This window comes from Convolutriloba macropyga, chromosome 9, assembly GCF_964194025.1.
Source record: "Convolutriloba macropyga chromosome 9, txConMacr16.3, whole genome shotgun sequence".
NCBI classification, from domain to species: Eukaryota; Metazoa; Xenacoelomorpha; order Acoela; family Convolutidae; genus Convolutriloba; species Convolutriloba macropyga.
The window spans coordinates 36,188,887-36,209,751 of NC_134476.1; the positions used below are offsets into that span (position 1 = coordinate 36,188,887).

The following is a 20,865-nucleotide window of genomic DNA, read 5'->3' on the forward strand; positions in this document are numbered from 1 at the left end:
TGAGCTGTGATTTTTGCAGTGATGCCTCACACGATTTCATCCACACGTTTGCTAGTAATACAGCCAGTGATGCACCCATAGCCAGACCATCTGATTGTGTATAACAAATTCCTTTATATTTGAAATGAACATTCGTCACCGCAAGCTTTAGCAAACTTTTCATGGCAGATCTTGGGATATCGGGAACTAGGTTGCTTGAACAGAGTCCTCTTAGAGCAATTTCTATAGCCTCTTCAACCGGAACGTTGGTGTACAAACTTTTTACGTCAAGACATACTATCTGCTCGCCATCTTCAAGAGTGAGAGACTCTAAGGCCTTTCTAGCATCTTGCGTGTTGGTTTCAATGTTTGCGCCCGGTAGTTTCTGGAAAAATGTTGTCAGAAATCTGTTTAAGTTTTCGTAGCTGCTACCAGGTATCAAAAGAACAGGTCGGAGAGGTGTATCTTTTTATGAACCTTTGCCAGGCCATAAAGCCTCGCTGGTTGTGAACCTGTTGACCTGAGTCGTTACTAAATAATGTCACTAATTTCCCCTTGCTTCATTAATTGTTGCAGGCTGTTATTGATCTGTTTTTCTTTTTTGATCACAATATCATCTTTTGCTCCATTAATTTTTTGAAACTGATCTGAGTTCAGCACCTCATCAAGAGTCCATGAACGTTGACTTCTTATTCACACGTAAACCGCAGCCTTTGTCAAATGGTACCGCCAGCAAATCATTGGCTTTTAGGTAATCATGCACCTTTTTGACCCCCCTATCCATTGGGGTTTCGCGTACATTTTTTGCATACCATTTTGAGGACGCCTCAATTTCACAAAGCTTCTCACCCTCAGTGTTATTCTCGCGTAACTCACGTACAAGTTTGTCTACGTCTGCAAGGAAGTGCACCTCATTAAACTTGTCTCTCACAGGGTGTTTAATCCCAACGATAAGATGTCAAGTAAAAACTTTGGAAGTTCACGACCATCCATTATCACAACATTACTATGGAAGCCATTCCCTAGTGGTATATCCTGTCTCTCTGACAGTTTATCAAGTTTTCCATTAAGTCAGTTTTTAACCATTGCGGAGTGATTCCTCATTTCACGTCTAATGCTGCCAACAAGGGATGGCATCAGTTCAGGTCTCACATTCTCCCTAAAATTACTCTTATCTGTCTTAAGTTTTTCCTTGAATACTTTACGGCCTTTCCGCACGGTTTATTTCCTGTTTCAGGAGTTTTTATTCAAAACTGTGCAACGCTTGTTCAGAAAAAATTTCATTTTTAAGAGCGCGAAACCTCAAAAAATCCGGAATTATATCATTGTTAAGGCATTGTTTTAAAAACTCAATCATTTTTAAAACATTGTTTTAAAAACTCAATTGAAAAGATTTCGTGCATGGGAGAACCAATTGCGGAAAAATTTAGTTGTGATAGTAGTAGTAGTAGTAGTAGTAGTAGTAGTAGTAGTAGTAGTTTAGGCTTCAGCGTCGTGGCACTAGGGTTGACATCCCTTTATTGGTTGGCTAATTTGACCTTCTGTACTAGATTGCAGTTGCTCAAAAAGGTCCACGTACAAGAATTGGCTTCAGAGTAATGTCTAGAGAAATAATTTCAGTATAATTCGGTTAATCGTTTTTTGTTTAAGCCTTCAATAGCTAAATTTGTGATTTTACAGGTATTATTTAAAAGTCACTCTCCGGTTACAGTCTTTGCACTTCCCGTTTTGGTCGGATATGGAAACATTTTCTTTGAGCTGTGATTTTTGCAGTGATGCCTCACACGATTTCATCCACACGTTTGCTAGTATTACAGCCAGTGATGCACCCATAGCCAGACCATCTGATTGTGTATACCAAATTCCTTTATATTTGAAATGAACATTCGTCACCGCAAGCTTTAGCAAACTTTTCATGGCAGATCTTTGGATATCTGGAGCTAGGTTGCTTGAACAGAGTCCTCTTAGAGTAATTTCTATAGCCTCTTCAACCGGAACGTTGGTGTACAAACTTTTTACGTCAAGACATACTATCTGCTCGCCATCTTCAAGAGTGAGAGACTCTAAGGCCTTTCTAGCATCTTGCGTGTTGGTTTCAATGTTTGCGCCCGATAGTTTCTGGAAAAATGTTGTCAGAAATCTGTTTAAGTTTTCGTAGCTGCTACCAGGTATCAAAAGAACAGGTCGGAGAGGTGTATCTTTTTATGAACCTTTGCCAGGCCATAAAGCCTCGCTGGTTGTGAACCTGTTGACCTGAGTCGTTACTAAATAATGTCACTAATTTCCCCTTGCTTCATTAATTGTTGCAGGCTGCTATTGATCTGTTTTTCATTTTTGATCACAATATCATCTTTTGCTCCATTAATTTTTTGAAACTGATCTGAGTTCAGCACCTCATCAAGTTTTTCCATGAACGTTGACTTCTTATTCACACATAAACCGCAGCCTTTGTCAAATGGTACCGCCAGCAAATCATTGACTTTTAGGTAATCATGCACCTTTTTGACCCCCCTATCCATTGGGGTTTCGCGTACATTTTTTGCATACCATTTTGAGGACGCCTCAATTTCACAAAGCTTCTCTTCCTCAGTGTTATTCTCGCGTAACTCGCGTACAAGTTTGTCTACGTCTGCAAGGAAGTGCACCTCATTAAACTTGTCTCTCACAGGGTGTTTAAACCCAACGATAAGATGTCAAGTAAAACCTTTGGAAGTTCACGACCATCCATTATCACAACATTACTATGGAAGCCATTCCCTAGTGGTATATCCTGTCTCTCTGACAGTTTATCAAGTTTTCCATTAAATCTGTTTTTAACCCTTGCGGAGTGATTCCTCATTTCACGTCTAATGCTGCCAACAAGGGATGGCATCAGTTCAGGTCTCACATTCTCCCTAAAATTACTCTTATCTGTCTTAAGTTTTTCCTTGAATACTTTACGGCCTTTCCGCACGGTTTATTTCCTGTTTCAGGAGTTTTTATTCAAAACTGTGCACCGCTTGTTCAGAAAAAATTTCATTTTTAAGAGCGCGAAACCTCAAAATATCCGGAATTATATCATTGTTGAGGCATTGTTTTAAAAACTCAATCATTTTTAAGGCATTGTTTTCAATTGAAATTCAATTGAAAAGATTTCGTGCATGGGAGAACCAATTGCGGAAAAATTTAGTTGTGATAGTAGTAGTAGTAGTAGTTTAGGCTTTAGCGTCGTGGCACTAGGGTTGACATCCCTTTATTGGTTGGCTAATTTGACCTTCTGTACTAGATTGCAGTTGCTCAAAAAGGTCCACGTACAAGAATTGGCTTCAGAGTAATGTCTAGAGAAATAATTTCAGTATAATTCGGTTAATCGTTTTTTGTTTAAGCCTTCAATAGCTAAATTTGTGATTTTACAGGTAACATTTAAAAGTTGACTGGAACGCCTCCAGAATTTTTCATCTGCCTTTTCTGCGACTTGAAATGATAAAACTGCCGTTTTTGCCACTTCAGCAAAGGGTGTCCAATTTTTGTACCAAACCGTTGACAAAATTTTGTCCCAATTTATGTTTGTTGAACACAATGAGGTTTGCTCTCCAATGACAAACTTGTGCAGAAATTTGCTCAACATGTTCCTCCATATTGGGGAAGAAATCCCAACTATCTTTGGATAGGGTTTCGTCGCTCGGCAAGGCGTTTTGGGGTACGGTGTCGGTCGCTTTTCAAATTGAAAGTGTAATATATTTAAAGGGAATTTTTGAACATAGTAATGAAAAACGCTGTGGATGGAGTTAGCAATGATACATTATATAATGCGGAAATCCTTCAAAGTGCAACCATAAGAAGTTGGAAGACAATCTTTTGACTCTGCAGGAAAGGTAGAACCTGTTGTAACTTTTTGTCTCTTGTGGTTGTGAGCCAAGGTCATTACAGACACGAAACTCAGTATAGTTTTTCAGAGATGCAGCTATGACGGATTGGAACAAAAACAGCCCACAGTACAACTACCGGTCTGCCGCAGTCGAGGTGCTACTTTTCACCATTCTATGGAGGTTCTTCACACGTGTTGGGGGACCAAAAATTTCAGTGTTTTTCTACAAGAAATATTTAGATTTTGACGCCTCCACTAGATTAGTTTGGAATACTTATGTTGTTTCCACAGTACACTCAGTTGCAGTGTCGGTGCTAGCTTTGTGGATGCTTTATTACTATCCTGAAATTAGAACGGGAGATGGAAACGGCAGGTTTGTTGCTTTTTGATGCTGTTACTATACCTATTGATGTTAGTGAATGATTGCTACTGTTTTGGCCCTGATTTTAGACAAGATCCAGGTCCCAAAGCATACCAGCTAACAATGGCATTTTCATGTGGCTACTTCTTAAGTGACATCTACGTGCTGTTGAGATATGACTACCTCTTTGGGAAGAAAGTTGAGATAGTACACCACTTAGTCTCAGCAGTTGGCACCTTTTATGTGGCTGTGACATCTTACATACCTTTCTGGGGGTGTCTGCAACTCCTTCACGAGTTTTCAACTCCTATCGTCAACTTAAGATGGTTTCTACTCACATGCGGCATCGGAAAGGTACAAAGTAACAAAACTTTTATTAAATATTCCAGGGTCCTGCTACTTTTTGATCTCCATCAAAACTTTAGTACTCTCAAGGGTTAATGCCGAAAATTGAGAGATAGCGGGCCGATAAATAGGTTGATAATCAAGCCGACAGGTTTCACAAGTTTGTATTGAAGCATTTGCTATTTTAGAGCGCCTCAGTCCCTTAGCTGAAGCGCCGAATTAATCTCCGTATTATCGAATCTTGTTTTGTGAGATCTACTTGAACGTGATGCCGAAAAACAATCATATGAGACAAAAAGTTGATGATAGGTAGTAGTAAACTTCTTGCTGAAATAAATGAATGGCTGAAATTACAAAGCATGTCTTTCAATGCACTGAAATTTACTCAATTTTTGAAAGGAGGCCCGAAGTCTGTTTGCTCATTTCCGGAAAATCAGTGAGAATATTTGGATTACTAAACTAAGAGCGATATATTAGATCTCTTTGTTATTAATTGCTCTCAAACGAAGTTTGTAGCAATTATATTAGTCCTGTTGGTCTTTTTTTATGCGATTTTTCGCTTGACCGATTTTTCGTCTGACGCTTTTGACTTTTCGTCCTCAAAAACGGGATAAACAGGTAGCGCCCAGCGGGCATTAAGTGCTCTTAGAGCCTTTCAGCTCTGTTTCAGCTCAAACTGTTTTGGAGACTTATACTTATACTTATGGTGTGAAGGGCGGTTCTGAGAGGTTGAGAAACCCCCCCCCCCCCCCCCCCCGTTGACCCCCATCCCCACCGGGCTGTTGCCCCCCCCCCCCAACCCAGTGTTGCCCCCATCAGCCCCCAGTGCACCCCCCCCCCCCCGTTGCTAGCTACTGACGAAGCCAACCGCTCGCCGGTCGTTTGAGAGCAATTCGCCCGACGTTAGTCGGTTATGTTTATGGTTGTCTTTTGGTGTGGTTAGACGTTTTGAATGGGTTCTGCTGAAATCGTATGATATGAATTCGGGATTGACCCCTTTCGTTACCGTCTCCTCACGACAATGATCAAAAAGCCTCTTTTGTATAAAGGGCGGGCGGTCATTTCGGGGCGCCAGGTCAAGCATACGGAAACAAAAATGACGCATGGTGATTTAAAATCAAAGTGCATCAGATACACTTGCGCACTTCTATCGTTCCAGTTGAGTCGTCAACAGCTTGAGCTGTTTTCGGAACCGTTTTCTGATATTTCTATTAGGAGCATCCCAGGATATATATAAGATGAGATATCGAAAACGTATTTTTGTTCAGCAGAACCAGAAAAAGACAAATGGACCGAAGTTCAATAAGGTTGCATAGCTGTAAAAGTATGCGTCTTGAGGCGCCTGCATCATCATTAGAGTATGCTTGACCAATTACCCTATTGAAACAGCGTTTTGTTGCAACCCAAACAGGTGAAACACACAGGATATGTGATGAAACGGTACCAGAATACAAAGTGTATTTAACATGAGCCGGGGGGTTCCACGGAATTGACTTCCTTAGCGAAAAAACTTGTTTGCTTTATTGAGTTTTTTCATTTAAATGTGCCTCCCATTTGCCGTCGGCACTTCTGATTAAACCTAGGTTGCAATGTTGGGGAGCATTTTTCAGGGTTGCGTCGTTTAGGGTATAATTACATTTCCGCCCTTGACAGATCGTTAGTTTAATAACTATAAATTAAATTCAAAAAAATTAAATTTAACTAAAATATCTTTTGCATTTCGTTCTTGATGCATTTACCGGCATTCCATTGGATATGCTCCAATGCATCAATCTTGCTTAATTTTTCCTAAGATTCAGCGACTGAAGTAATAGCTTGACGCCCTCAGCCAAAAAATCATGCCATTGTGTCAATGAATAATGCAGGCAAATCATTTATGAAAATCAAGATTAATGGAAGAAAGCACTACTAACAACTGGTAATCGTCTTGACCAAAACTTTTTGTGAACGACCATAAAGATAAGACCTAAACGGTGAGATAAAACCATAATCAAAACCAAAGCTGTGAAGCTTACCGAGAGAACATGTTAAGATAATCCAGAAACTGGATAACAGAACTTTTTCTCGGCGATAGACCACAGAAGTGCACTAAAGGTTGAAGGTTTTTTGTCATGTATGTAATCACGTGATATGGATTGCCGTAATTCTCGCTGATTTTTACTGCCCAACTTTAAATGGCTTTGGACGATGATCGAGCAACTCTAATTTGAGCAAAAAGAGGACGACTTTAGGTGAACTCATTGATTTGAGCTAAATTTTTTCGATACTTAATTTTTTTTGACGTTTTAGCGTTTTTGAAATAAATCGTATTCTTTTTGTGTACCCTTTGCAAACAGATTTATCGTTTTCAGTAATACCGAAGCGCGAGTAAAATATTCATATCTGATATCTAATTGACACAGTTACCGGGGATTTAAATTTCCAACGGAAGAAACTTGAAGGCTTCATATTCGAATATTGCAAAAACGGGATAAACAGGTAGCGCCCAGCGGGCATTAAGTGCTCTTAGAGCCTTTCAGCTCTGTTTCAGCTCAAACTGTTTTGGAGACTTATACTTATACTTATGGTGTGAAGGGCGGTTCTGAGAGGTTGAGAACCCCCCCCCCCCCCCCGTTGACCCCCATCCCCACCGGGCTGTTGCCCCCCCAACCCAGTGTTGCCCCCATCAGCCCCCAGTGCACCCCCCCCCCCCGTTGCTAGCTACTGACGAAGCCAACCGCTCGCCGGTCGTTTGAGAGCAATTCGCCCGACGTTAGTCGGTTATGTTTATGGTTGTCTTTTGGTGTGGTTAGACGTTTTGAATGGGTTCTGCTGAAATCAACGTATGATATGAATTCGGGATTGACCCCTTTCGTTACCGTCTCCTCACGACAATGATCAAAAAGCCTCTTTTGTATAAAGGGCGGGCGGTCATTTCGGGGCGCCAGGTCAAGCATACGGAAACAAAAATGACGCATGGTGATTTAAAATCAAAGTGCATCAGATACACTTGCGCACTTCTATCGTTCCAGTTGAGTCGTCAACAGCTTGAGCTGTTTTCGGAACCGTTTTCTGATATTTCTATTAGGAGCATCCCAGGATATATATAAGATGAGATATCGAAAACGTATTTTTGTTCAGCAGAACCAGAAAAAGACAAATGGACCGAAGTTCAATAAGGTTGCATAGCTGTAAAAGTATGCGTCTTGAGGCGCCTGCATCATCATTAGAGTATGCTTGACCAATTACCCTATTGAAACAGCGTTTTGTTGCAACCCAAACAGGTGAAACACACAGGATATGTGATGAAACGGTACCAGAATACAAAGTGTATTTAACATGAGCCGGGGGGTTCCACGGAATTGACTTCCTTAGCGAAAAAACTTGTTTGCTTTATTGAGTTTTTCATTTAAATGTGCCTCCCATTTGCCGTCGGCACTTCTGATTAAACCTAGGTTGCAATGTTGGGGAGCATTTTTCAGGGTTGCGTCGTTTAGGGTATAATTACATTTCCGCCCTTGACAGATCGTTAGTTTAATAACTATAAATTAAATTCAAAAAAATTAAATTTAACTAAAATATCTTTTGCATTTCGTTCTTGATGCATTTACCGGCATTCCATTGGATATGCTCCAATGCATCAATCTTGCTTAATTTTTCCTAAGATTCAGCGACTGAAGTAATAGCTTGACGCCCTCAGCCAAAAAATCATGCCATTGTGTCAATGAATAATGCAGGCAAATCATTTATGAAAATCAAGATTAATGGAAGAAAGCACTACTAACAACTGGTAATCGTCTTGACCAAAACTTTTTGTGAACGACCATAAAGATAAGACCTAAACGGTGAGATAAAACCATAATCAAAACCAAAGCTGTGAAGCTTACCGAGAGAACATGTTAAGATAATCCAGAAACTGGATAACAGAACTTTTTCTCGGCGATAGACCACAGAAGTGCACTAAAGGTTGAAGGTTTTTTGTCATGTATGTAATCACGTGATATGGATGGCCGTAATTCTCGCTGATTTTTACTGCCCAACTTTAAATGGCTTTGGACGATGATCGAGCAACTCTAATTTGAGCAAAAAGAGGACGACTTTAGGTGAACTCATTGATTTGAGCTAAATTTTTTCGATACTTAATTTTTGTTGACGTTTTAGCGTTTTTGAAATAAATCGTATTCTTTTTGTGTACCCTTTGCAAACAGATTTATCGTTTTCAGTAATACCGAAGCGCGAGTAAAATATTCATATCTGATATCTAATTGACACAGTTACCGGGGATTTAAATTTCCAACGGAAGAAACTTGAAGGCTTCATATTCGAATATTGCAAGCGGTGTAATATTTCAACGAATACTGAAGTCCCGATTTCCTAGATCAATTTTTGGCCAAAGAGTTCTTCGCAATTGTTTGTTTGAGCTTTTTTTCACGTTAAATTTTTTCTGAGTCAGCTTTTAGTGTGAGGTTTCTCCGCATTCGTTCGACTGATTTATTTTTTGGCAGTTATTTGGATAATAAGAGGTAGGTTATTCTTTAAATTAGGTCTTATTCAACGCTTACTGAATTTTTGGACTGTTATTTTGTCCCAATTAAGGACGTTTTTATATCCGCCGCCGCCCGTAGCCGATCTTCCTTGCGTTGTGTGCATGGATGTGTTCATAACAAAAACTGGTTTTCTCTGTTCGATGTGAAGCTAAATGAGGTCACGGATTTTGACTTCGGATTTCACGCAACAAATTGCACGCGAATGATGTTTTGCCCATGTACGGCTTGTTTGGCAATTTTTACTGCAGGGTTATTAGCACTTGTGCGAATTTCTGCTCTCGAGGTCAATTTAGTAAAAGTAGACTCACTGATTTCTGAAAATAAATCACGAAGCTGAAAATAAATCATGAAGTACTTTGAAGAAAACGGATTACGAATTAAACGGATCGTAGAGGTGCTTTCAGAAATGAACTGGCAGCACTACCAGTGATTGTAGTTCAATGATTAGGAAAGCTGAAGGTAATGGACACCTAGTTGATGACAAGATGTCTCAATACAGAAAACCAAAAAATTTCCAGGCGAGCACAAATATAACTCATCAGAAAACAGTAAGAGCAATTAAGTGCCACCGAAAAGGCGGCATATCTACATTGGTCGTTTAAGCAACTCTGCCACTACGGACGTCATGAAAGAGGTTTACAGAAAGAAGGAATTGAGCTACTGTTTTCCTCTGAAAAATTTAGAGGAGAGTATTGTCTGAAATCTTTACGTTTTTTCAAATATACATGGCTATTGCAATTCAATTTTATCAGCGAGAGGGTGAAGTTTTATCTGCATAATGCATGATCGGTTTGCAACAAGACCGCGCAAATTAATTTATTGAAGCTACCGATTTTAACCTTAGTTTGAACAGAAACTTAAATTACATATAAATCAAATGATGTTGATTGTCTACCAGTGTTGCCCAATGGTTGTTATTATTTCAGTGCGAAAAGAAAATAAAAAGAATTAGCGGTGTAGAGTGATGGAAATTTACGTGTCAATATTTTTTCAAGCATTTTTTGTCAAACGCGGAGACGACTTTTGTTGAATTTAAGCGGGGCAAATCTGTTTTTTTTTATTTTTATATACGGTCGACCAAATACCAATGTTATTGTCTTTATAAATGAGTTAACATCATTCCTTGAGGAAAGTGTTGTTGTTTAAAAAAACTTACATTAACTGAGTTTAATATTTTTATTCTGCTATCAAATAAAGCCTCAAAAACTTTTTTGGATGATTTGGGTTTGCAAAAGCAAGTAACTCTACCTACACACAAAATTTGTGGAAATTTAGTCCACGTTATAACATCCGAGGATGTTGAAGTCTCAGAACCTTGTGTAAATTTTGTTACAATCCTTGATCATGGAGTTGTGCACTTTGACCTTTGCAAAAGGAAGTCTCAGAACCTTGTGTAAATTTTGTTACAAACCTTGATCATGGAGTTGTGCACTTTGACCTTTGCAAAAGGATGAGAGTTTAGCTCTGAAGAACTCCTCTCGCACGAAATGGAGATTTTTTGACACGGTAGTGTCTAAAAAATGTTGCTTCAATCGGCAGAGATAATGCTGAAATTGTTCGCAGTATTTTAATGTACGAAGTTTTTAATTTAGTGTTTTACTGAACCATCCTCTGAAAACCAATTATTGCGAAATCATACGTGCCCTGTCATTGATGATGAGCTAGGAGCGCTGAAAGATCGAGGAGAAGACTTATCGAAAGAATGCAAAAAACCTAAGAGTCGGTTTCTTAGTTCAGTTTCTTAGAATATTCTGAGCTGCTTACCAAAAGGAGTGAATACCTTGAAAAATGCGTTGCTATTGGAAATAATTGTGTGAGGATTTTTATCCCATAACAACTGTAGGGAGCAAGTAATATTGTCTTGCCGCAGTCACTAGGGTAGCCTGAATGTCTAACCGAAAAGTTTAATGCTTTATTTGTTAGGAAAATAGAAACCGCAATGGTTTCACTACCCCTAACTAACGGTAAAAATTTGAATAATACACATTCAACTATCTTCGGACACTTTTCAGGTTATTTCACAAAGAGTGAATTACAATTTTCTCCACCAAAATTTTCGAACAGTACGGCACCGAGTGATGTAATACCAAGAAGGTTATGTAAAATTGTTTCTACAGTCTCCGGACCTCATTGCGTTAACTATTGTAACACTTCGGAGAGGACAGTTTCGAAATCAATTCAAATAAGGTGTCCTGAGGCCGCTCTTAAAGCAGATTAACCTTGATCGTGAATTGTTTTGAGTTTTCGCCAGGTGACAAATTTAGCTTCCTGTCAAAAGTTGTTGTAAGAATTGTTTCTGAGCGTTCAATCGTTGCCTGTCGTTTGCTGGCATTCAACCGAAACAAACGTTGCTTTGCTGAAAGCCTTTAATAATCTTCTTTGAAATGTGGACGAATCATTTTCCGTGATGTATATTAGTTTAGACTTGTCTTGCTGATGAGTGTAATAAGCTTATTTGAGCTGAAACTTATACCATCTGAAACTTTATTCAGGAAAAATTCAAAACTTATCTGTTTTAATTTTCCGGCAGTGCTAAGATTTTAAATGTTGCTTAAACCAATTATAATAACATATTGAGCCTTTGAAGTTCTCATAAGCACGACTTATTAAAATTCTTTGAAATTCTCAGAGCTTCATTGAAATTCTCTTGAACACGACTTAATGGCTAATATTTGAGACCATGTACATGCATGAGGGTCCCGTACATATATGAGGGCAATTCCAAACCCACATTTTTCCGTTGTACTGCATATGACCCACTATATTTGTAATAGGCTTTTAATCTTTTAAGAATATAGTTTATTGTTTTTTGAGGCTTGATTTTTCGTTTGTGTCACTCTCCTATGCCCCTTGACGATGCCTATAAGTCTAACTGCAGTGCATTCATTAAGTGCTTTCGATCTGCGAACATTTTACGGTCCAGAGAAACCAAGTCCTTTGCCGTCTATTTTTTAATGCAAACTTTGATAGCTTTTTGCATATCTCGGGTATTCGAAGCTTGTTAACAAACATCTTCCTTTCCGTACATCAAAATCGTGCGGATCGTGACTCCTCTTTGTTTTGCGGCCCGTCTGATTTCAGATGCATGTTTTCAAAAATTGATTTGTTAAATGTTTTCTCAGTTTTTAATTGCTCTTGAACGAAGTTCATAGCAATTATTGTAAACTTGTGTGTCTTTTTTACGACTCGAAGAGGAGTATTGAGATTCTACAGGTTTGTTTTTTTTAGCAGAAAGGAAGTTTGTTCATGACTTGAATTTTGACTTCTTTCTATTCGAGCTTTTACCTCTGTTTTTGATTGCTGACTTCTGTTTTCGAACATTGGACTTTAACAATAGCTTAGTTTGTAATGTATAGCAATTGGTAACAGTCTGGGCTTTTACCTCCGTTTTTGATTGTTGGCTTCTGTTTTCGAACATTGGACTTTAACATTAGCTTAGTTTGTAATGTATAGCAATTGATAACAGTCTGGAATTCAAGGTGAAGAGGTCAATTTGAGAAAATTTGATCCCATTTATCTACCTTCTACCTACCCCCCCCCTCAATAAACTACCCCCCCGTACCTACCTACCCCACCCCTCGTACCTACCTACCCCCCCCCCCCGTACCTACCTACCCCCCCCGCAACGTACGTACCTACGCCCCCACACCACCTACCTACACCCCCACCACCACCTACCTTCCCCCACCTACCAACCCCACCACCAGCACCTACCCAAACCCTCGAACGCTTCTTATGTTATATTGGTCTGCTATTTTTATTATTTCTGTTTTTTTTTCGATATTTTGATTTTTTCCAAGTTAGGGTAGAGATTATTTTGCACGACGATTCGAGTCGTTTCCGGTATTCTACCGGCTATGTTTTTTATGCAAAATTTTCGCTGGACAATTTTGACTTTTCGAGTAACTTTTACGCCCTTGAATTTTTGCCTTTCGCGTGATCTGAAATTCTCTCTCAATCACAATTTCAAGCAGCTGAATTTAATTGGCGGCAATGTAATACTAAAAGTCAAATGAAAAGTGCGCCGAAACTGGTGCCATTTTTTAACTTTAAATCTTAATAGTGATATATGATAACCTCTAATGTGGTAATTTGAAGCCCAGTATTGAACTTCTTAGTCCCATTTAGGCTCCTCCCCCCCGATTGAAGCAGGCTGCGATTGATTAGAGCTCCTACTAGTCGTTCGAGAGCAATTCTTCCGACATTTAGTCGGTTATGTTTTAAATCAGCTATCATGCGACACTTTAATATTTACCTCGGATGGTATGATAAGAATTTTTCAAATTGATCCATTGATTCTGGTAACAATTTGTGCTGCATTTGCCAATTTTATGATGTATTTAAAGCTTTCGTGATACGTAATTTACTTCTGCTTATGAAAACGCTTTCGTGATACGTAATTTACTTCGTCAAATGAAAAGTGCGCCGAAACTGGTGCCATTTTTTAACTTTAAATCTTAATAGTGATATATGATAACCTCTAATGTGGTAATTTGAAGCCCAGTATTGAACTTCTTAGTCCCATTTAGGCTCCTCCCCCCCCCCGATTGAAGCAGGCTGCGATTGATTAGAGCTCCTACTAGTCGTTCGAGAGCAATTCTTCCGACATTTAGTCGGTTATGTTTTAAATTAGCTATCATGCGACACTTTAATATTTACCTCGGATGGTATGATAAGAATTTTTCAAATTGATCCATTGATTCTGGTAACAATTTGTGCTGCATTTGCCAATTTTATGATGTATTTAAAGCTTTCGTGATACGTAATTTACTTCTGCTTATGAAAACGCTCATTTTCCCGGGGAAGTAATTGTAAATCGACTCAAAATTAAAAATTGTTAGAATGTTTACAAAGTTAGTAGTCAAAAACAAACCCTTTGTTTGTAGAACTGCTGATTGGGCGTATCACTTTGTCATTTATCATGTGCTGTTTCTTATATCACGCGGACTGCAGTGTCCAAAAAATTATAACTTCATGGATTTATACATTTTTCTGTTTTTTTTTAATCTTATTCGGTAATTACCCGCGAAGAAGCGCCATATGCTGAAAGTTTATTGGCAACCTAAAAGACAACGTGAATACGGCATTAGTAACTAAGGAGCATAATTCAAAGATCAGTGAATTGGTGTGGTGTTTAGGAGAGGCGTCGGTACACAGTGGTGTGTATGGTGATGTTGTTAGTGTTTTTCCTCTGTCGCATTCTGCCCATCCCTTACTTCTGGTCAACACTTATACCCGTTTGTTTCCTCTCTTCACCAAAAGAACAGCTCTGCAACACATTCTTTGTCAAGGTCAGTCACTCTTTTCATTCCACTATATATTATACACATTGTCTAACTTTAAATCAGCCTAACTTCAGTACTGCCGCCACTTGCCATTAGGTCGCTTTACTTGCTGCAGTTTTTTCTGTAAAATATTACTTCTCCAATATCCTTTACCATGTAATTGACCAAAAAAACGTATTTTAAGTTAATATCATTGTTCCCTGCAAGAAACTGAACTTTGAACGGCAGTGAGGAACAAAACTATTGAGATGTTTTTCTAGCTGGTATCTATGCGTGCCTAAAAACCATGAATTCTCATGGGCTGCTTTGATTGACCGAAATCACAGCGACTACTGATCTCCTCTCCAATAAATTTAGCGAGCTCTTGTTCATACTTAAAGACCTAATCAAATTGGTCCGAAGCGGGCTATAATAGAATTCATGGGGCGTCTGGTGCCTGTCCAACAATATTCGGTTATGTTAATTAAATTTTAATCAAAGGTGTCACGATTAGAGGGTCATTGATTGCAGTAGCTTATTAGCGAGACTTCTTGTCGGGTTTTACTTTGAGTCCTATTGAAGATGGGATAAAAGAGGAACTTCAGATGTATGCCAAAGGGTTATAACTATAACTCACTGTACCTTAGGTCATTGTTCGCCAAAGATCATAAAAGTGGATTTTATTTGATTTCGGTAATTAGAGCTGTGCTATGTATGTCATTAGAGATGTGCTATGTATACAAATTTTTAAACCGGATCAGTAAATGATCGAGGTTGCTGTAGCTGCATGTTACAATGCCCAAATTGTTGGCTCTGAATTCAGGGTAAAATAAGTTGATCGATGCATTTATGATTCGAGTTTATAATTGAGCTATCAATTCAATGATCTAAAAAACTACGAGGGATCATCATGAGAGTATGAAAGTATTCAAATTATATGTCAGTTTTTTACGAAATGCAATAATGAATTAGGGCCGAATTTTCTTTTGTTCCTGCATCTTTCATCTTCAGTTTCATTTCTTTTCGATTGCTATTTTTCCTCTCCTTTATTTTCACGCGCTTATGAGCAAGTGAAATAGAGGTCAGCGGATCAATAGCTACTCTTGTGACTATTTTTGAGCTCCCAAGTTTTCACTTAAATTAATATTTGTCTCGTGTTATAAATCCTTGTTTGCAACATTATGCGTGCAATCTTTTTAATTCTCAAACATCGTTTGTAAAATTTGTTCTGCGTTCTGCCGCTCTGTCAATATTGGTCGATCGGTATTTTGACGTAGAATGACATGAGTGGTATCATTAGAAAAGAATTTTGAATTTCGTCATTTACGAAAAATTATCCAAGTTTAATTTTTTTTAATATTCGGCATTTTACAGTAATTTTGTTCACTTTTAGCGTAATCTTCTCCGAATTATGTTAATATGAGTGACAATATTGTATTGTTAATAACAGCGAGACTGTATTTTGTCTCAATGAGATTTTTACAAACTTTGTTTTTTTACTCTTCACCTGTTTGCACGACTTCTTAATGTCAATGAGAATTCAAATTGATAGAGTGATTTTATTAACAAATTTTTTAACAAATTTTTAATTTTACAGATAGTTACATGCGGTAATTTGACTGCTGAAGTTTTCTGTTGATTTTCTAAAATGCTTCTCAAGACGATACTTGTGTAGTGAGTGCATAGATGCGATTGTTTGAATCAATCAGTTGGGAGCGAATCAATTTTTTAGCTTTGATCTTTCACTCATAATTTTTCATAAGATACTTTTCTTCGGATTCAACCTTATTTGTTTTAATTCTTTTTGAGATACATTTATGAGGGTTTAAAAGGAAAAAGTAAAACGATCCAATTTTGTTCTTCACGAAGCTTAGTTTTTTTTCTTTTTGTGGTCTAAGCATTAAGGTTAACAGGGTTTTTAGTCAATAGTTTATTGTTTTTATGGCTTTGGCCTTGTTTTTTTGCGAACTTAAATTGTTCCTTTTTTTCGCTATTTGTTTTTCGCTATTTGTTTTTTTTGTTTTTTCGCTATGTGTTTTTCGCTATTTGTTCTTTTTGTTTTTGATTGCCCCGTCGGCTTCTCAGCGGCTTTTATTCAGGTGCTGTTTTCAAGCACGTTTTTGTTTTCCATAAGTCACAAATTTCCTATTTGACTCCTGACTCACTGTTTAAACTTACAGGACTTTATTTCCCTTTCTTATTGAATTGCGCAATGTAGTAAACACTGTTATTAACAAAAGATCAAATGAAAAAGAAATGGGATAAACCGGTAAAAGCCGGTCATTAAGTCATAATGGATTAGGTCATCGAATTTCTTTAGAGAGATTACTAGCTGCTATTAGTATTAAACTTTATAGCCTTCAGTTGAAGCTAAACTAAGCTTAATTGTAGAATCTGAAACTGCACTGAACACTTCTCGACGCTTAGACATTTTTGATAGTTTCCATTGGGGTTTCTGGCGAATTATAAGTTAATTTATATTCTGTTTTGAGTCAATATTTTTTGAACTTTTTTGGCCTTGACACCTTGCATTTTCTCATTTTCGTTTTGCCTGTATCTAGTCTGTGTCTCTTGTTCTTTTTGTTTTATTATTAATTGTTCGAAAACGAGTTTTTTTGATTTCACTGCTTCAGTGACTTCTCAGTCGTGGCGTCTTGTTTTTTGTATACCTTAGTCGCTTTTACTCAGAAATTAAATCTGTTGCTAAAACAAAAGCGGTTGTAAGGGGATAAAAAACAATACCCAGACAGCCGAGTGGTTAATGGTCCCGTCTCAAATCTAGTAGCTAGTTGGCTAGAATCTTTGTTGAGTTTTTGTACCCGTAAAGAGTTATCTCCGCTAGTGCGTCCTCTTATGTTTGTATCGTTTTTCTTTTTGACTTTTGTTTTAGTCTCAATAGTGACAGCTCGAACCGGTTTCCAGTGAAAGCACGTGAATTTTTTTGTTTTGTTTTACTTTTTAAGATTTTGACTGCACTGCTGGTTTTTCATAAAAATTGTGGATTTTGGAGTTTTTTCGTATTATTGGCCTTGGTTTCACGATCACCTTAAATCTGCTTTTTCGCTTACTAATGCAATTTCAATAGAATTGCGCGAGTGACCTCATTTTTCACTCTTAGTTGAGAGAGTTTTTTGTTGTTCACTTGCGTGGTTAACTTTCGGTCATAGGCGACTTACCTCACTCTCAAATATTATTTCATTTTCAGAATGACTTTCAATCAATTCAAGGAGATGCGGTAAATTTGGTCTCTCACTCTAATCGAAGGTTATTTGAGAGCAGCTAATAGAAACAGCAATAAGTTATGCATATTTTTAATAAAAAAATATAACATCTCAGCAGTTAACAAGAAGAAATATTTCTCATTATTTTTTGGACTGCAAATTTACAAAGCTACCGCGGCTTTTTTCTGACAATCTGCAAGCTATGTGCTCTTGCTCTCATTAACAACAATTCTCGTCAGTTTTTTAATGCAGTCTTAATTGCTTAACGGTTTCATTTTGTAGCTGAAATTGCTGCCTAAGAGACCACTTTTTAAAATTTTTTCGATCTTGCCTTTATTTTGTATCTATATGGTATTTATATGATGCTACTTTGTTGCTAACAAAATTAAGAAATGATATTTGCATTTTAATTACTGAGTACTATGAACTATTTACGGATTTTACGCGGCTACGTGTTTTTATATGATGTCTTGTGTTTTGTCCAACTTTGGCGCCACCAATTTCTTGAATTTGCAAAATTTGTTTTGCTCGATTTATGTTCTTGTTTGTTTCTTCAAAATTGGTTTTGTTGATAAATAGTGTGAATTTTTTTCAAGTTTGATCATAATTGTTTCGAGGGAAATAGGGTTCTCGTTTTGGTGCTGTTGTTTTGCTTCTTTGTGTTTATTTTTTCCTCATAGTGTGACTAACTTTCAAAGGCTGACTGTACCGTGAAAAATATGAGAGGCGGGTCTGTAGCTTCTTTTTTATTTTAATTTGCATGGTGCTCCTATCTTTGTGTAGTCAATTGTCTTCCGCTGCATGTTGTATGAGTTTTTGGCCAATTGGTTTATAAGTTTTTCGATCGCTCTTACAGGGGCTTCCCGTTTTATCTTATGAGAGTTTTCGTAAAACCAATTTTTGGTCTGAGCGTTTTATGTACTAGAACCAACTGGCAAATCGCCATGGTGTAAATTCTCTTAGCAGTTCCATTAGAACCTTACTAGTCTCTAAGCATTTTATTCAGCGAAACTGCAGAGGAGACAATCTTTAAGAGAGTTTCTTACTTCTGTTAAATCGGTTTGATTGCAATAATAAAAACTTTTGGAGCAGTTTCGTTGGCCTTCCTTTAGACAGTTTACCGTCCAGTGGATTTATATTTCGCAGTCGAAATAAATTCTAGCATTGAAGTAAACTGGTTAACCGTAAACTTCGAACGCATTATGTAGAGGATCAGTTTTTTCCTGCTTCAATGGTCTCCGAATCGCATAATTTACCGAAAAATAACTGTAACGACCAGTTTTTGAAATTTTGGTTCACATTTCGAGCGTGTCTTTGGATGAAGGGTATTTTTCTTTTAAACGACTTTGTGCAATAGGTGTAAAGATAGCCAAAGTGCTGAGGGCTATTTTAATTGCTCTCAAACGACGTTTGTAGCGATTATATTAGTCTCGTCGGTCTTTTTAATGCGATTTTTCGCTTAACCAATTTTTCGTCTGACCCTATTGACTTTTCGTCCTCAGAAACGGGATAAACAGGTAGCGCCCAGCGGGCATTAAGTGCTCTTAGAGCCTTTCAGCTCACTAGTCTCCAAATATGCGATTCACAGAAACTGTTTTGGAGACTTATACTTATGGTGTGAATGGCGGTTCTTTGAGGTTGTTCTTTGAAGTTGACCAACATAAAAACTGTTGAGTTGTTTCTAATAGATAGCTCTCATTGACCTTTTTTAGATAGTGCAACCATCCGATAGTGAGAGCAATTTTCCGAAGTCTGTAATTTATGGTTCATTGGTTGAAGATCAAAGATATCTTAATTGAGTTTATGAATATAGATATATGGAATTTGATCAAATTTCTGACCGTTTCAGGCATTTGCGCTGTGTTTCCTGGGTATGGATATACTGAATCTGCATTGGTTCCGACTGATGATTCTGGTCTTGTTCCGAGCAGTGAAGGAGAACCTGATTAAAGTGAAGAGCAAACTCAAACTTCACTTCAGGTTCCAAGAAGATGACGAGGAGGAAGTCTTCTACGATGCCCATGAGCTAGACGTCTCTAGCTTCTCCCCTATATAGTCACCGAATACATTCACATCTCGAAAATCACACAAACACATCAATAAAGTTCACAGTTTTATAGAGCATAGATGACAGAGGTTCTATCGACTTCGGTTTGTTCCAACCCAACTCTCTGGCATCTATGCGGATATATTCTATACAACAATCGTTTACCATTAGTAAGCAAGAAAACAACGGCAACTAAAATAAATTGTTCTCAGAAGCTGTCATACAGCACATCATAATTAGCAGCGTTCCTCTTATATTATGGGTTATTTACACCCTGTTATGGAACCAAGCATTGTCACAACTCAGAACCAATCACATTCAATCCAATATCCCACTGGAGATACCAATTAATTATCACACATTCTCTGAGAAATATTGTGGAAAATGGTTCCAGTATAGCGCCTACCTTTTGAAGAAACGACACAACTTCTTGGCAGCTAGATATGGCACCAAATTTTATTAGTTCAATTTCGGTTGAACATCTAACCTCATCGCTTCTGGTACTTATATATGCAATTAAACGTCACATACGCGCCTCAAACTAAACATGACGCCTCGACGAACAGCCGAATCGACATTGAAACAGAATACACAAAAACTGATCGAATACTGTATATATTGGGGGAATTATGAGATCGAATCTTTAAACTTTACCTATCATCAAAGTTGACCCCCCCCCCTTGATACGCCATGCCCAAATTGCATTCTTCATTCCTTTGTGCTACATTTGTATTCTTAATATTGTACTGTCGTAGTTGCAATTAAACACTGTCATTGAGGCAGAATTTTTCTTGGCGATGAATTGAAACTAAAAGCCTCTAATACAGACAATGCTACCTGGTCCTGTTTTTAACTCAAGTGTTGTTCTTGTTTGTATTCTCGAAATTATTATGTTGAAATTATTATGGTAATTAATAGCATTATTGTTTACATATTATACACCAGGTGGTGTCTTTCCGCTGCTGTGCTGGCGGGTTCTACTCCGCTTTTGTTCGGTTTAATTCAGTAGAATAAAAATTTCGTATCTGTCGTCTATTCATCGTTTCATCACAGAAGTAAGATGTAGCTCGTATGTAGGAGTTATCGAGAGAGATCTGTTCAGAGGATACTTTATGCACGTCATTGTACGAGACCTCACCAGTTCTTCTTTGGAGACAAAGGGGGGCAAGATGATATTAATTGCTCATCTGCTAAGTGACAGGTGCATATTGGACTACTGCTTTTGCATGTCAAGTTACATCGTGGAACCAAAAATCCGAGTGCATCGTAATAAAA

The 20,865-nt window shown here is 37.9% G+C and overlaps 1 protein-coding gene across 1 annotated transcript; it reads left to right on the forward strand.

The window, feature by feature from the left end:
- Positions 1-3,877: 3,877 nt before the first annotated feature.
- LOC142345364 (TLC domain-containing protein 4-B-like) lies at positions 3,878-20,619 on the forward strand. Its single transcript, XM_075397394.1, has 4 exons — positions 3,878-4,199; positions 4,277-4,541; positions 14,197-14,349; positions 19,393-20,619. The coding sequence occupies exons 1-4, from the start codon at positions 3,925-3,927 to the stop codon at positions 19,597-19,599; spliced, it is 900 nt and encodes a 299-aa protein (XP_075253509.1). The 5' UTR covers positions 3,878-3,924; the 3' UTR covers positions 19,600-20,619.
- Positions 20,620-20,865: the final 246 nt, after the last annotated feature.

Coding starts and splice junctions, on each gene's coding strand:
- LOC142345364 (XM_075397394.1), top strand. CDS start 3,925: ATGACGGATTGGAACAAAAACAGCCCACAGTACAACTACCGGTCTGCC. Junction 4,200..4,276: donor ACGGGAGATGGAAACGGCAG/GTTTGTTGCTTT, acceptor CCCTGATTTTAG/ACAAGATCCAGGTCCCAAAG. Junction 14,350..19,392: donor GCAACACATTCTTTGTCAAG/GTCAGTCACTCT, acceptor TGACCGTTTCAG/GCATTTGCGCTGTGTTTCCT.